At 53.2% G+C, this 15,571-nt stretch overlaps 1 protein-coding gene across 1 annotated transcript in view; it reads left to right on the top strand.

Annotated features, from left to right (window-relative positions):
• pkd1a (polycystic kidney disease 1a) overlaps positions 1–15,571 on the top strand; it is a 92,220-nt gene that overhangs the window by 31,452 nt on the left and 45,197 nt on the right. Inside the window, exons 11-23 of the mRNA XM_056587352.1 lie at positions 90–217; positions 378–528; positions 792–1,057; positions 2,972–3,415; positions 4,702–5,202; positions 5,280–5,411; positions 6,366–6,541; positions 8,223–8,353; positions 10,074–12,700; positions 12,866–13,078; positions 13,161–13,460; positions 13,601–14,037; positions 14,412–14,562. Coding sequence (XP_056443327.1) covers positions 90–217; positions 378–528; positions 792–1,057; positions 2,972–3,415; positions 4,702–5,202; positions 5,280–5,411; positions 6,366–6,541; positions 8,223–8,353; positions 10,074–12,700; positions 12,866–13,078; positions 13,161–13,460; positions 13,601–14,037; positions 14,412–14,562 — 5,657 coding nt within the window. The remainder of the gene's footprint in view (positions 1–89; positions 218–377; positions 529–791; positions 1,058–2,971; positions 3,416–4,701; positions 5,203–5,279; positions 5,412–6,365; positions 6,542–8,222; positions 8,354–10,073; positions 12,701–12,865; positions 13,079–13,160; positions 13,461–13,600; positions 14,038–14,411; positions 14,563–15,571) is intronic.

Raw genomic sequence — 15,571 nt, 5'->3', positions numbered from 1 at the left:
ACAGGATGTGTCAAGCCTCTAGTTCTCCATTCTCTCCTGCCCATCTATCCGTATGTATCTCTCTCTCTCTCTATCTTCTATCCCACCAGTTCGCGTCCGCGTCCCAGACTCTGGGGTCTACTCGCTGGGCCTGGCGGTGTTTCCGGTCCATCACCCCGTCCTCCGCCCCCCCTCTGTCCAGCCCACCGTCCCCCAGCCTCAAGGCGGCAGCATAGAGGTACTGAGACCCCCGCGCCCTTTATCCACGCAGCCACCCAAGGGTGCTGACCCCTATTCTCTGCTGATTGATGTCTGTTTGTGCGTTTGTCTCTCTCTCTCTCTCTCTCTCTCTCTCTCTCTCTCTCTCTCTCTCTCTCTCTCTCTCTCTCTCTCTCTAGCTGCTGCTTCTCCCTGGGCTCAGTGTGCTGCAGCCCGGTCGTCTCTCGTCTCTGGAGTTCCTCTCTGTGGGTCTGAGCTCTGAGACGCAGGTCCTCCTCCAGACCTTCAGACCCCACTGCCACCACCCCGGGCTGCACCTGCTGCTGCCAGGTGAGACAACTCTCGAACACACAGCACACATGTGGCATGTACTGGGGCTTATTGAATATAGATGTACTCAACACACTCATCCTAAATATTCAACTCACAGTTCTGACCCTCACCAGATCCGAACCCCAGTAATAATAAAACATGATTCACAGATTTGAGGCACGTCGTCCTGATAGAGCTGATAGACAAGTATGACCTCTGACCTCCCCTTCTCCACTAATCTGTGTGTGTGTGTGTGTGCACGTGCGTGCGTGTGTCCTCAGGCTGCAGCGGTGCGGTGTGTTCTCCAGTGGCGGTGTGCGTGCCCTCAGACCCCAGCCTCCAGCCCCAGCCGACCCCCTGCCCTCCGCTGCAGCAGTGGTGCCCCTTCCAGGGCCGCTGCCTGGAGCTCTCCAGCCCCTGCCCGCCCTCCTCCAGCCCCAACGCCTCCCAGGCAGGGGCCCCCCCCCCCGGGGCACTGAGGCCACGATACGCCCTCGCAGACGAGGTGCTGCTGACACTCCCCGCGGGCCCGCCGGCACACGTCCTGGTGAGAGAGGGGGGCGCTCTGCTAGGGTTAGGCCTCTGGGGGGTCCCTCTGTCAGATCCAGGTGGTCCCAGTGAAGGCTCCCTCTGGGGGGTCCCTCTGTCAGCTCCAGGTGGTCCCAGTGAAGGCTCCCTCTGGGGGGCTCCCTCTGGGGGTCCCTCTGTCACCTCCAGGTGGTCCCAGTGAAGGCTCCCTCTGGGGGGTCCCTCTGTCAGCTCCAGGTGGTCCCAGTGAAGGCTCACGGGGGGGGGCACCTGTCAGCTCCAGGTAGTCTCACCCCGGGATTCCACCGGACGCGTTACGGCAACGTTACGGCTGCGGCACGTCTTGGCCGCGACTTTGCCCTGCTTGCATTTCCACCGGGTGCGTTACGGCAGCGCAACGCTGCCTTGCGAGCCAGCCGTATTCACGCGAGATCACGAGATCCCGCGATAATCCTAAACCTAATGTACTCACCTTCCACTCCCAAAACTACTGCAATTAAATGCCAGGCTTTGTCCTTTCTGACATTGTTCTTATAAAAAGGATGATTTGAGACCCTTTGATTGATTGACTGCTGACCTGGTGCCACCGGTCATGACGTAATAAACCCTGGTTTCAGTGTTTCATACAGTGTCTCAGTGTGTCATCGAGTGTGTCACACAGTGTCTCAAACACTGTGTCAACGGGTGTCTCACACAGTGTGTCTCACAGTGTGTCTCACAGTGTGTCTCACAGTGTGTCTCACAGTGCGTCTCACAGTGTGTCTCACAGTGTGTCTCACAGTGTGTCTCATTGTCTCACAGTGTGTCTCACAGTGTGTTTCACAGTGCGTCTCACAGTGTGTCTCACAGTGTGTCTCATTGTCTCACAGTGTGTCTCACAGTGTGTCTCACAGTGCGTCTCACAGTGTGTCTCACAGTGTGTCTCATTGTCTCACAGTGTGTCTCATTGTCTCACAGTGTGTCTCACAGTGTGTCATTGTCTCACAGTGTGTCACACAGTGTCTCTCACAGTGGGTCTCACAGTGTGTCTCACAGTGTGTCTCATTGTCTCACAGTGTGTCTCACAGTGAGTTTCAGCGTGTGTCTCAGTGTGTCTCACAGTGCGTCTCACAGTGTGTCTCACAGTGTGTCTCACAGTGTGTCTCACAGTGTGTCTCATTGTCTCACAGTGTGTCTCACAGTGTGTCTCATTGTCTCACAGTGTGTCTCACAGTGTGTCTCACAGTGCGTCTCACAGTGTGTCTCATTGTCTCACAGTGTGTCTCACAGTGTGTCTCACAGTGTGTCTCATTGTCTCACAGTGTGTCTCACAGTGTGTCTCATTGTCTCACAGTGTGTCTAACAGTGTGTCTCACAGTGTGTCTCACAGTGTGTCTCACAGTGTGTCTCATTGTCTCACAGTGTGTCTCACAGTGTGTCTCATTGTCTCACAGTGTGTCTCACAGTGTGTATCACAGTGTGTCTCATTGTCTCACAGTGTGTCTCACAGTGTGTCTCACAGTGTGTCTCATCGTCTCACAGTGTGTCTCACTGTGTGTCTCACTGTGTTCTCACAGTGTGTCTCATTGTCTTACAGTGTGTCTCACAGTATGTCTCACAGTGTTCTCACAGTGTGTCTCATTGTCTCACAGTGTGTCTCACAGTGTGTCCCATTGTCTCACAGTGTGTCTCACAGTGTGTCTCATTGTCTGACAGTGTGTCTCACAGTGTGTCTCATTGTCTCACAGTGTGTCTCACAGTGTGTCTCATTGTCTCACAGTGTGTCTCACAGTGTGTCTCATTGTCTCACAGTGTGTCTCACAGTGTGTCTCATTGTCTCACAGTGTGTCTCACAGTGTGTCTCATTGTCTCACAGTGTGTCTCACAGTGTGTCTCATTGTCTCACAGTGTGTCTCACAGTGTGTCTCACAGTGTGTGTCCCGTCTGTCCTCAGGTGAGAGAACATCTAGAGGACCTGCTGGTGTTCCCCGGTGATGTCATCGCCCTGCAGCACGACGCCGGTCCGGGTCGCCTCCTCCACTGCCCCGCCTCCCCGCTGTCTCCATGGCGACAACCTGTCCTCGCCATCAACCTAACGGAGTGGTTCTGGGCTCGCGGCGCGGGGGCGGGTGGCGCGGCGGACAGAGACCCCGGAGACCCCGGAGACAGAGGAGACAGAGGAGACAGAGGAGACAGGGACCCCGGAGACAGAGGAGACAGACACCCCAGGGTCGGTCTGGTTCTGGACGTGGAGGCGCTGGTGCAGGACGGGGAGGGGGCCTGGGTGGGGGAGGTGGTCTGCCCCGTCAGGGTGCTCTACGTGGGGCAGGCTGAGACACCACTCCAGGGGGGGCAGCTCTCGGCTGGCCTGCCCGAGACCGGCCTCTACACCATGCAGGTCAGGGCCACACTAACCCCTTCACACTAACCCCTTCACACTAACCCCTTCACACCAACCCTCATATGTCCCTCATGTTGTACAGAATGACCGTGTGTCTGACCCCTTTGGTGAGGTTAGTGTTTGGGTTAGCAGGGTTAGTGTAAAGGTTAGCAGGGTTAGTGTAAAGGTTAGCAGGGTTAGTGTAAAGGTTAGCAGGGTTAGTGTTTGGGTTAGCAGGGTTAGTGTAAAGGTAAGCAGGGTTAGTGTAAAGGTTAGCAGGGTAAGTGTAAAGGTTAGCAGGGTAAGTGTAAAGGTTAGCAGGGTTAGTGTAAAGGTTATCAGGGTTAGTGTAAAGGTTAGCAGGGTTAGTGTAAAGGTTAGCAGGGTAAGTGTAAAGGTTAGCAGGGTTACTGTAAAGGTTATCAGGGTTAGTGTAAAGGTTAGCAGGGTTAGTGTTTGGGTTAGCAGGGTTAGTGTTAGGGTTAGTGTAAAGGTTAGTAGGGTTAGTGTAAGGGTTAGTGTTTGGGTTAGCAGGGTTAGTGTAAAGGTTAGCAGGGTTAGTGTAAAGGTTAGCAGGGTAAGTGTAAAGGTTAGCAGCGTTAGTGTAAAGGTTAGCAGGGTTAGTGTAAAGATTAGCAGGGTTAGTGTAAAGGTTAGCAGGGTTAGTGTAAAGGTTAGCAGGGTTAGTGTTTGGGTTAGCAGGGTTAGTCTAAAGGTTAGCAGGGTTAGTGTCAAGGTTATCAGGGTTAGTGTAAAGGTTAGCAGGGTTAGTGTTTGGGTTAGCAGGGTTAGTGTAAAGGTTAGCAGGGTTAGTGTAAAGGTTAGTAGGGTTAGTGTAAAGGTTAGCAGGGTTAGTGTTAGGGTTAGTGTAAAGGTTAGTGTAAGGGTTAGCAGGGTTAGTGTTTGGGTTAGCAGGGTTAGTGTAAAGGTTAGCAGGGTTAGTGTAAAGGTTAGCAGGGTAAGTGTAAAGGTTAGCAGGGTTAGTGTAAAGGTTAGCAGGGTTAGTGTAAAGGTTAGCAGGGTTAGTGTAAAGGTTAGCAGGGTTAGTGTAAAGGTTAGTAGGGTTAGTGTAAAGGTTAGCAGGGTTAGTGTTAGGGTTAGTAGGGTTAGTGTAAAGGTTAGTAGTGTTAGTGTAAGGGTTAGCAGGGTTAGTGTTAGGGTTAGTAGGGTTAGGGTAAAGTGTCTTCATGTCCTAGGGTTAGGGTTAGGATTAGTGTGTCTTAATGGGTTAGGGCTAGGTTTAGGGTTAGGGTTAGTGTGTCTTTATGTAGGACTGTAGGACTGACTCTGGTCTGACCCCTCAGGTGAGCTCTGCGGAGCCGGCCTACCAGGTGTCGGCGTCCTGCCCCATCAGGGTGATCCCCCCCCTGGGGCTGACAGTGCTCCACCCCCCCCCCCAGAACGGGACCCTGTACCTCACACCCAACGCCAGCCGCCTGCTGCTGAGGGTGGAGTCCCGCTACCCCACGCAGGTCCTCCAGCGCGGCCGCCCGCACCACAGCACCGCCTTCAGCCCGGCCTGCCCTGACGAGTACGCCGTCTGTCCGGGGGGCCCAGAGGCCACCGGGGGGGGCCCCGAGGCCTCCGGGGGGGCCCCCGGGGCCTCCGGGGGGGGGCCCGGTCTGTACGCGGTGCTGGACCTGGGGCTGGGGGCGGGGACCCGGGGGCCGGTCTCCGTGGAGCTCGTCGCCCACAACGAGGTGACGGAGGTGAACCTGACGCTGGCCGTGTGGGTGGAGCGCCCGCTGGGGGGGCTGCTGGTGCTGCCCCATCCCACCAGCAGGGTGCTGATGAACTCGGTGCTGGTGAGTGGCTTTGGGTTAGGGTTGGGGTTAGCTGTCCTCCTGTTCTCTATATGATGTGTGACACTCTGCTCCCTCAGAGCTACACGGCCTCGGTGGCAGAGGGATCCAACCCCACCTTCAAGTGGACGGTGGACGACAAACCCTACTTCACCTACTACAACACCGTGCTCAACGTCATCTACCAGCACACGGGCTGCTACAAGCTCACGGTGAGACGCTGTCAGTCAGAGGAGCTGTCAGTCAGCTGACAGTCAGAGGAGCTGTCAGTCAGCTGTCATTCAGAGGAGCTGTCAGTCACACAGGTCCCCTCCCATTCTGATGGAGGTTAGGGCTAGGGCTAGGGCTAGAGTTAGGGTTAGGGCTAGGGCTAGGGTTAGGGTTAGGGCGATGGGGGCTGCTGCCTGAACACAAGGAAAAACAAAACCGAGGTCACCAGAATGCTGTCATATTCTTCACCACTCGTTCTATGATATATGATATTTATATTATATTATATTAATATGATATTATACTCATATAAATTAATATTAATATTATATAATATTAATATTACCGCACCGTTGTTACGAAAAGAGAGCTGAGCCGCAAGGCAAAGCTCTCGATCTACCGGTCGATCTACGTTCCTATCCTCACCTATGGTCATGAGGGCTGGGTGATGACCGAAAGGACGAGATCGTGGGTACAAGCGGCCGAGATGAGTTTTCTCAGAAGGGTGGCTGGCGTCTCCCTTAGGGATAGGGGGAGAAGCTCAGCCATCCGTGAGGAACTCGGATTAGAGCCGCTGCTCCTTTACTTAGAAAGGAGTCAGCTGAGGTGGTTCGGGCATCTGGTAAGGATCACAACAGTGGCCTGGGAACGCCTCGGGATCCCCCCGTCAGAGCTGGTCAATGTGGCCCGGGAAAGGGAAGTCTGGGGCCCCCCGCTTGACCCCGGATAAGCGGATGAAGATGAGAGATGATGATTAATATTATATTATATTAATATTATAATATATTATATTATATTAGTATAATACCTTTTGGGTTTTCCGAGAAACGTTTCAGATGGGAGAGGACTTATGGGAGTGCATGATCTGCGTTTTGCTATTTCTGATCCCTCCTCAGGTGAGGGTTAACGAACCTAACCCCGAGTTAACCCTAACCCTAACTCTGATCCCTCCTCAGGTGAGGGCCATGAACCACGTCAGCAGTGTGGTGGAGCACTTCAACGTGACGGTGGACACCTTGAGGCCCATGGCCGACCTGACGGTGACCGGGGCCCCCGACGTGGTGCAGCAGGGGGCCCCCCAGACCCTGACTGCCGCCGTGGGGCTGGACGCGTCTGTACCGGCCACCTTCAGGTACCACGATACTACTACTACTATACTACTACTTAAGTACTGATACTACTACTTATGCTAAGGCCACACTGCACGCGTTACTCACATTAAAAAAACTAGCATAACGCGCCTAACTTGACGCTTGATCGTGTGTGTCACAATAATGGTCCAACGCGCCTAACGCGCCTACGCAGCCACCATCGCTGCGCTGTGTTTAGGAGTCCGAGGTAGGAAACCCGCTGCCGCCGTGTTTGGGTGCATGATAGAGTTTAGATCGGGTAAGATTAAGTAATCTCGGATATAAATAACAATAATCGGGTTAAATAACTTCACATGGTGTGTCTGGTGTGTTTCCAGCATTCGTAGTGTTGATCAGCAGTGAAATAGTCCGCCAAAGACGTTGAGGTTGCTTAGCAACCAAAGACGCTGCCCATGCAAGTGAATAGAGCGTTCCCTCTTCGTCATAACTATCAAATCAAACATCCTTCACATTCACCAAGCGAACATTATGAAAGTAAAATGCAAATTTCTCGCTAAATTTTTTTACATAAACGCTTTTAATGGCTTAACTATGTTACTATTTCCGCCCAGAATAAAGATTAAGATGTCCTCCATGTGCTTCTGTGCAAGCGTCACTCGTCAGTCTCTGCCAGTGACGTCTGGTCAAGCTCCACGCTGATTGGCTATCGCGGCTAAGCGTCACGCGTAGGCGTGTCAAAAGTTCACATTTTTTAACTCTGCGTGTTGGTGCGTTGGGTGCGTTTACGTTTGTTTTTACGTGCGTATGCCGCGTCTAACGCCCATAACGCACCGCTTTAAGGCGTGTAATGCGTCTACGCGCCTACACCAATGGTTCCCGATGCACAAATGACGATTTTCAACGCCTCTGACGCGCGTAACGCGTGCAGTGTGGCCGTACCTTAATGCTACTGATACAACTGATACTACTACTATACTACTACTACTGCTACTGATACTACTACTACTGCTACTGATACTACTACTACTGCTACTGATACTACTACTACTGCTACTGATACTACTACTACTGCTACTGATACTACTACTACTGCTACTGATACTACTACTACTGCTACTGATACTACTACTACTGCTACTGATACAGCTGATACTACTGATACTACTACTATACTACTAATATAGCACTGATACTACTATTATAGTACTGATACTGCTACTATAGAAAATACTCTAACCCGAGAAACTCTATTACAAAAACAAACAATGGAAAGCGACTTGTAAGCAGGGATAAATACTTAAACAAAGAGCTTCTATGCTCTTCTAACAGTCAATATAAACACAAAATATGAAACATCCAGAAAGTCTTTTCTTCTAAAGGAGTTATCTATCATGTGTGTGAGTGTTGTCTTACAGGACAGGGTGTGTCATGAGGACTCTATCTTCCCGTGTTTTGTGTAACAGACAGACCAGGGCTAATCCTGTGGCCTCAGAAGGAGTTCAGTCACTCTCTGCCCTTTTTATTTTATTTCCCTCTTTTCTTCACCCTCCCGTCTTTGCTGCTTTTCCACCACTTCTTTCTGACTCTCATACAGGACATTTTGATTATCTTCAGAGTGCTTTAAAGGTAGTGAGAGATGAAGCAGAGGCTGTTTGCTGCCCCCCCCCCCCCCCCCAAGTGCCTTCTCAGATAACCTCAAACTGTTTTTGTTTGTGATGCTAGGTGGTCTTTCGGCGATGGAGGCTACAAGGAGTTTGAGTTCAAGCCCCCTTATCCCTCCTCCCTCTTCTGCCCGGACTCTCCCAATCAAGTGTCTCTGCGGAACAACGTGACTTACATCTACCCTCAACCAGGTAACCTAGCAACCACTTACATCTACCCTCAACCAGGTAACCTAGCAACCACTTACACCGATCCTCAAACAGGTAACCTAGCAACCACTTACATCTACCCTCAACCAGGTAACCTAGCAACCACCTACATCTACCCTCAACCAGGTTACCTAGCAACAACTTACATCTACCCTCAATCAGGTTACCTTACCCTCACCCAGGTTACCTAGCAACCACTTACATTTACCCTCAACCAGGTTTCCCTAGCAACCGCTTCCACAATGATGATCACTGACACCAGGAATCAGTCAATCGCACGCCTGCTCGGTGCCATGCCGTAATTGCGACGCCTCATTGTTCCGACGTCTCAATGGTCCGAAATATTTCCCATTAGATCGACATGCCACTATGCCGACGGTTCAATGTTCCGAAAACAGAACCCGGTCCGAAGGTCCGTTTGTCCGACTCTTCAAAAAGGAGGCGCATTAGGCCGACGGTTCAATATGCCGAATAGGCCAAGGCGCAGTTCCACATGTGTGATTATGAAACCAAAAATAAAAGACGATGTAGGCTAAGTTCCAGCAGTGCACTTCACCAAGCCAGACTGTTGCTGTGGGCTTCAACGGTCACAAGAGGGGAATTTATGAAGCGCACCTTATACAAGGACTAATACTTTTCCAGTAAAGAAGTCAAACGGTCAAATTGTTATCTTTAGTAGCTGTGTGTGGGCCTATATGTGTTGTTTACTGTGTTTGCAGTGGGCTTTCAGCCTAAATAATTTCGTTGGTATTGATTTAGTCAAATTTATACCTCATACCGTGTACTTAGTCAAGTTTGTGTGTGTGTGTGTGTGTGTGTGTGTGTGTGTGTGTGTGTGTGTGTGTGTGTGTGTGTGTGTGTGTGTGTGTGTGTGTGTGTGTGTGTGTGTGTGTGTGTGTGTGTGTGTGTGTTCGTGCCCGTGTTGAGAATTAGACCTACGCTCTCTGTCCATGGGGCTGAAACACTGTGTCGAAATGATGTGAAGCGTTGTCACTTTGCTCTCCAATATTCATTGTGAACGTGATATGTAGGCCTAGGTTGTATTTTGGAGAGAGAGCGAGAGAGAGCGAGAGAGAGCGAGAGAGAGCGAGAGCGCGAGCGAGGTATAAAACTCTTTATATGTAGGCCTATTCGGCATATTGAACCGTCGGTCTAATGCGCCTCCTTTTTGAATAGTCGGACAAACGGACCTTCGGACCAATGGGTTCCGTTTTCGGAACATTGAACCGTCGGCATAGTGGCATGTCGATCTAACGGGAAATATTTCGGACCATTGAGACGTCGGAACAATAAGGTGTCGGAATTACGGGCAGGCCCTGCCTGCTGCATGAATAATGGAACCACCATGCTTAATATGTTTAGCAGAGAGACAATGCATAACTAGAACCAGTTTTTTACAGCTCACAGCCTGCCCCTCCTCTTCCCTGTGTCTGTGGTCCTCACAGGACTAACAGAACCGTGCAGTGCTTTAAAGCACGGCAACCCTAACCCTAACCCTTTACAGAACGGTAACCCTAACCCTAACCCTTCACAGCACGGTAACCCTAACCCTAACTCTAACCCTAATGGCTCACAGCCCAGTTCCTGCTCCTCTTCCCTCCAGTGTCTGTGGTCCTCCCAGGACTAACTAGAACCAGTGTTTTACAGCTCACAGCCCAGTGCCTGCTCCCCTCATCCAGCTCTGTGTCTGTTGTCGTTCCAGGAGTGTACATAGCGCAGGTCTCCGTCTCCAACCGCTACCAGAACATCAGCCAGCACATCACCATGAACGTTTACAGTGTGCTCAACCGCGTAGACATGGAGACGGTGCCTCCCCTGCTCCTGGCGGGCAAGGCGGCCACCTTCGAGGCCCACGCCTGGCCCTCGCCCTACGGCATCCACTACACCTGGGACTTCGGCGACGGCTCGCCGGCACGGCAGGGCCGCGAGCGGCGAGTGGCGCACACCTACTCCCAGAGCGCAACCTTCAGGATCTGCGTCTCGGTGAACAACACCATCAGCTCCACGGACGCCTGCTTCGACATGCAGGTGCACGAGGAGATCGAGGACCTCACCGCGGAGAGCAACTCGCCCACAGAGCTCAACATGCCGACTGAGTTCGTGGCTCGCCTGGCGTCAGGGAGCAACATCACCTGGACGTTCTCCTTTGGAGACGGGGAAACGTACACCAGCGCCAAGCCGCAGGCCTCGCATCACTACGCCAGGGACGGCAACTACACGGTCAACGTGACGGCCAGCAACGCCGTGAGCTCCGGTTGGACCCTCCTGACCGTGCAGGTGTTTGTCTTCCAGGTGTTGGAGGTGAGGCCCTCTGAGTGTGTCCGGGAGCGCCACCCGGTGGCCTTCCAGGCCTGGGTTTCTGGGAACGCCCCCATGCCCCTCTACCAGTGGAGCTTTGGGGATGGTGAGACCCATCAGGGGAATCAGAAGGTCACGCACACATACCAGGCCAGTGGGAGCTACAACCTCTCTCTGCACGTCTCCAGTCAGCTCAACAACGCGTCCCAGGCCCTCTTCTCCAGCCGTGTGTGCGTCCAGCCAGCCGTGGCCAACGTCAGCCTCGCTCTGAACAAAACTCACTTCCACGCGGGGGAGGAGATCCACTTCCACGCCAGAGCTCAGCCGGAGTTTAACTACAGCTACCTGTGGGACTTTGACGCCGGGGACGGCCCCTTGCTAATCCATGGTTCTGGGGAGGTTCGGTTCAGCTACGATAATCCAGGAACCCACTTAGTGTCCGTCACCGTGTTAAATAACATCTCCTCCAGCAACACCAGCATCCAGTTGGAAGTTCAGAGACTGGTGGGCCAAGTTGTCCTCCAGCATAATGGCACAAGGTCCAGTAATCTGACACTCAATGAGCCGTACCTCTTCACCACCTCCTCTTCGTCCACTGAAGTCCAATACACGTGGAGCTTTGGGGACGGGACGGTGTTCGTAGGCCACAGCGTCGTTCATGCCTACAACCAGTCAGGGGTCTTCAACGTGACCCTGACTGGGAACAACCAGGTGAGCTTGAACCAAACCGCTGTGGCCGTGGCCGTTTTCGCTCCGATCCGCGGTCTGACACTGAACTCCAGCCAGGTGAACGTCCCCCTCAACACCTCGGTCCACTTTGAGGCCCAGATGGAGGAGGGAGACGGGGTGATGTTCTCTTGGATCGTGTGCGACCGGGGCACCTCTATCCTTGGCAACCACACCATGTTCTACACCTTCCGCTCGGTGGGGACCTTCAACATCACCGTGATTGCTGAGAACGGCTTGGGGGCGGCCCAGGTGAGCCTGCTGCTCTTTGTACAGCGGGAGCTGGAGGGGCTGGCGGTGGTCGCTGAGGAGGAGACAGGGGGAGGGGGAGGGGGGGGCGGCCCTGGCCTGGAAGGCTGCTGCTTCGCCACAAACCGCGTCCTCCACCTGCAGGCGGTGCTGAAGGAAGGCACCAACATGTCCTTCACCTGGAACCTAATCCCGCCCAGCTCGGCATCCAACCGGACCACTAAGAGCGTAGAGGTCAGCTTACCTGAGCCAGGAACCCTGGACGTGTTCCTTAAGGCGGCGAACCTCCTGGGACAGCTGACGGCCAACAGAACGTTCCAGTTCCTGGACCCGGTCGCTGTGCTCTCTCTGCAGATCAGTGACAACCCGATCGCCGTGGACGCCCCGATGAACCTGAGTGTGGTCGCTTCAGGAGGCTCAGACCTGCAGTACCGCTGGTCGGTGGACGGAGATGTGATGCCCTGGAAGGATCCCTGGGTCGTCCATACCTTCACCAGCGCTGGACGAAGGGTCGTCAGAGTGGAGGTCTTCAACAAGGTCAGCTCACAGAACGTGTCGGACACGGTCAGCGTCCAGGAGGTCATCACAGACCTGTCGTTCACAGCCACTAACGTCATAGACGTTATTGGCAAGAATTATGTTCCGACGGCGGTCAACGTCTCGCTCATAGGGAGCATTCTGACAGGAAGTGATGTCACCTGGGTGTGGCTGCTGCCGTGCGGAACCGATGCCAGGAGGCAGAGCTCGGTCATCTTCTCTGAGCCAAAGACGACCACCATCACCCTGAACGCCACCAACGACCTCAGCGGGCAAGCCTTCTCCAGAGAATTCATTGTCCAGGAGAAGATCCAGGGGCTGGAGCTGAAGGTCAGTGAGAAAACTATTGCGGTCGGAAAGCCGGTGGAGTTCACCGTTTCCATGGCAGCGGGCTCCGACGTCAGCCTCATCCTCAGCATCAGTGGAGACGCCACGGTCACCCCCGACCTGAACAAGACCTACGTCCATAAATTCAGCCGAGTGGACACCTACATGGTCAACCTCACCGCCCATAACCAGGTAATGTCTGATCACCTCCATGGTCAACCTCACAACCAGCTAACGTCTAATCACCTGCATAGTCGAGCAGCCCTAATCTACAGTTTTGGTCATGTTATCAGAAAAAGTCTTCCTGATTAACTGATTATCTGGCCCATTGACATTGTTTACTTTTCTTTACTCCAGGTGAGCTCTAAGAGACACAACCTCCAGATCCAGGTGATGGAACCGGTCCAGGGGCTGAGCATCCTGGACTGCTGTGACGCCGCCATCCCTGTGGGGGTGAAGAGGACCTATGTGGCCAGCATCGTGAAGGGCAGACCGGTGCACTACCTGTGGACCTTTGACCTCCACCACCTCCGTGGTGGAGGTCATCAGGCGGCTCACATGAGCCAGGAGGTCTGATGCTCTTTTATACGGAGGATATCTACGGGATGTGTAGGAACTTGTTCTGATGGCTCATGGTGTCGCTGCCCCCCAGGTCACCTATACCCCCGAAGAGGCCGGCTCTCTCACCATCTACCTCAGCGCCTTCAACACCCTGCACCGCCTCAACATCACCAAGCAGATCCTGGTCCAGAACCTCCTCCGAGAGGTGGCGCTGGCTGCGTTCCCCCTCGACACCTTCATCAACAAGACGGTGGCCCTGGTGGCGTCCGTAGCTCCCAGGGCCACGACGCTGCAGTGCTCATGGGACTTTGGAGATGGAACCGGCCACCTTCTCACCAACTCCACCACCGTGGGTCATGAGTACGGCCAGCGTGGACAGTTCCTAGTCACCGTAGGTTTCCTATATCTCAGCCGTACACAAATCCAATTTGATTTCTAAGTCTCTCGTTTATTTGGTCTGGAGTATAGTATATTTCATATATATATATATTTATATAATATATTATATTCAGCTCCATGCTCTCTCTCCAGGTGAACTGCAGTAACCTGGTGAGCTGGGGCGTGGCCAAGGTCCAGGTGAACATCAGGGTGTTGGGGTGCGAGGAGCCGGAAGTGCAGGTGGTCCAAGCCCCCCGACTTGCCATCTGGGTGGCCCAGCCCACGCTGGTGGAGGCCAGCGTGGACCTGAAGGGCTGTGTCCGCTACGGAGCCCAGTACCTCTGGCAGGTCCTCTCCACCCCCCGCTGTGAGGACCAGGACCCCCACGCACCCCCCTATCAGAGGACGGTCTCAAAGCACCCCGTCTCCGTCGCCCCCCTCCCGGCGGAGGTGGACGTCCGCCGGCTGCAGCTGTCCATACCCAAGATGGTGCTGGGGGCGGGGAACTACAGCCTGGTGTTCTCCCTGTCCTACGAGGGAATCCCGCTCAGGAAGGCGGCCTGTCTGCAGCTCAGCGTCATGGCGGCCAGGTGAGAGACGATAGAGGAGGGTCCGGATGTTAGGCTCACCTGGTCTCAGAGTGTAGGCTCACCTGGTCTCAGAGTGTAGGCTCACCTGGTCTCAGGGTGTAGGCTCACCTGGTCTCAGGGTGTAGGCTCACCTGGTCTCAGAGTGTAGGCTCACCTGGTCTCAGAGTGTAGGCTCACCTGGTCTCAGAGTGTAGGCTCACCTGGTCTCAGGGTGAATATAACAGGTCAAGCACTTCTTTGAGACATGTGGATGGTATTGATATCTCAATGAATCCATGGCTTTATTTTTTTCCGGTTGCATAGAAGCGTGATAACACGCAGTGCTCTCCCTGAGAGGCTGTCTATTCATGTGTTGATCTTTCCACCCTCACCAGTCTGGTTCCCATCATTGAGGGAGGAACCTACCGTGTCTGGTCCAGAACTCAGGACCTGCAGCTGAGCGCAGAGCAATCCTACGACCCCAACATGGAGCCAGAACGCCAAGCTCTGCTGCACTACCACTGGGCCTGTCAGAACACCTCCAAGGTAACCTCACCCCAACCCTAACCTAACCCTAACCTCCAAGGTAACCTAACCCTAACCACTGGGCCTGTCAGAACACCTCCAAGGTAACCTCACCCCAACCCTAATCTAACCCTAACCTCCAAGGTAACCTAACCCTAACCACACCCCAACCCTAATCTAACCCTAACCAGGGTTCACTGCTCACTGAACAGGGCTCACTGAACAGGGTTCACTGAACAGGGTTACTATAGTTCAGGCTCTCAGAGCGGCTGGGTTGGAATGTTGTTTGTAGGATCCGCTCTGAATGAAGCCTCATCTGGGCAGGCTCCAGCTCTCCTTCTCAGTCAGTTTTTTCTCTTTCTTTAACTATTGAGTGGATTTCTCTCTCCAAGTTTGGCTCTGTTCCTCACTGCTTCTACCATATTGCAGCTGTTACTGGGTTTCTCTTTCTGCCACAGGCAACTATTACTTTTTCCACATGAAGAAATCATTATTTTGATATTAAACGCAGACTTATGGTTTCAAAGAAGGTGAAGACCTTTATTCTCTGTCCTACTGGAGTCCTCCCTGGAGCTGTACTCTCTCCCTCATCCACTCCTCATCCCTTCTCTGTGTTTAATGCTCTAAAGGTTCCGACCACATGGTGTGTTCTCCTACCCTGTCACTGTGTCCGTCTGTGATGCTGGCGATCACTGGAGTCGACTCTGCAGCGCGACAGAAACCCTATACGGGGCTAGGGTTAGTGTTAACTAACCCTAACCCTAACGCTGTTAGGGTTAGTTAACACTAACCCTAACAGGGCTAGGGTTAGTTAACACTAACCCTGACCCTATACGGGGCTAGGGTTAGGGTTAGGTGTTCTCTGGTTAGGGTTAGGTGTTCTCTGGTTAGTGTTAGGGTTAGGTGTACTCTGGTTAGGGTTAGGTGTACTCTGGTTAGGGTTAGGTGTTCTCTGGTTAGGGTTAGGTGTTCTCTGGTTAGGGTTAGGTGTACTCTGGTTAGGGTTAGGTGTACTCCGGTTAGGGTTAGG

This window comes from Gadus chalcogrammus, chromosome 3 (assembly GCF_026213295.1).
Source record: "Gadus chalcogrammus isolate NIFS_2021 chromosome 3, NIFS_Gcha_1.0, whole genome shotgun sequence".
Lineage (NCBI taxonomy): Eukaryota > Metazoa > Chordata > Actinopteri > Gadiformes > Gadidae > Gadus > Gadus chalcogrammus.
This window is presented reverse-complemented; position numbering and strand designations above follow the sequence as displayed.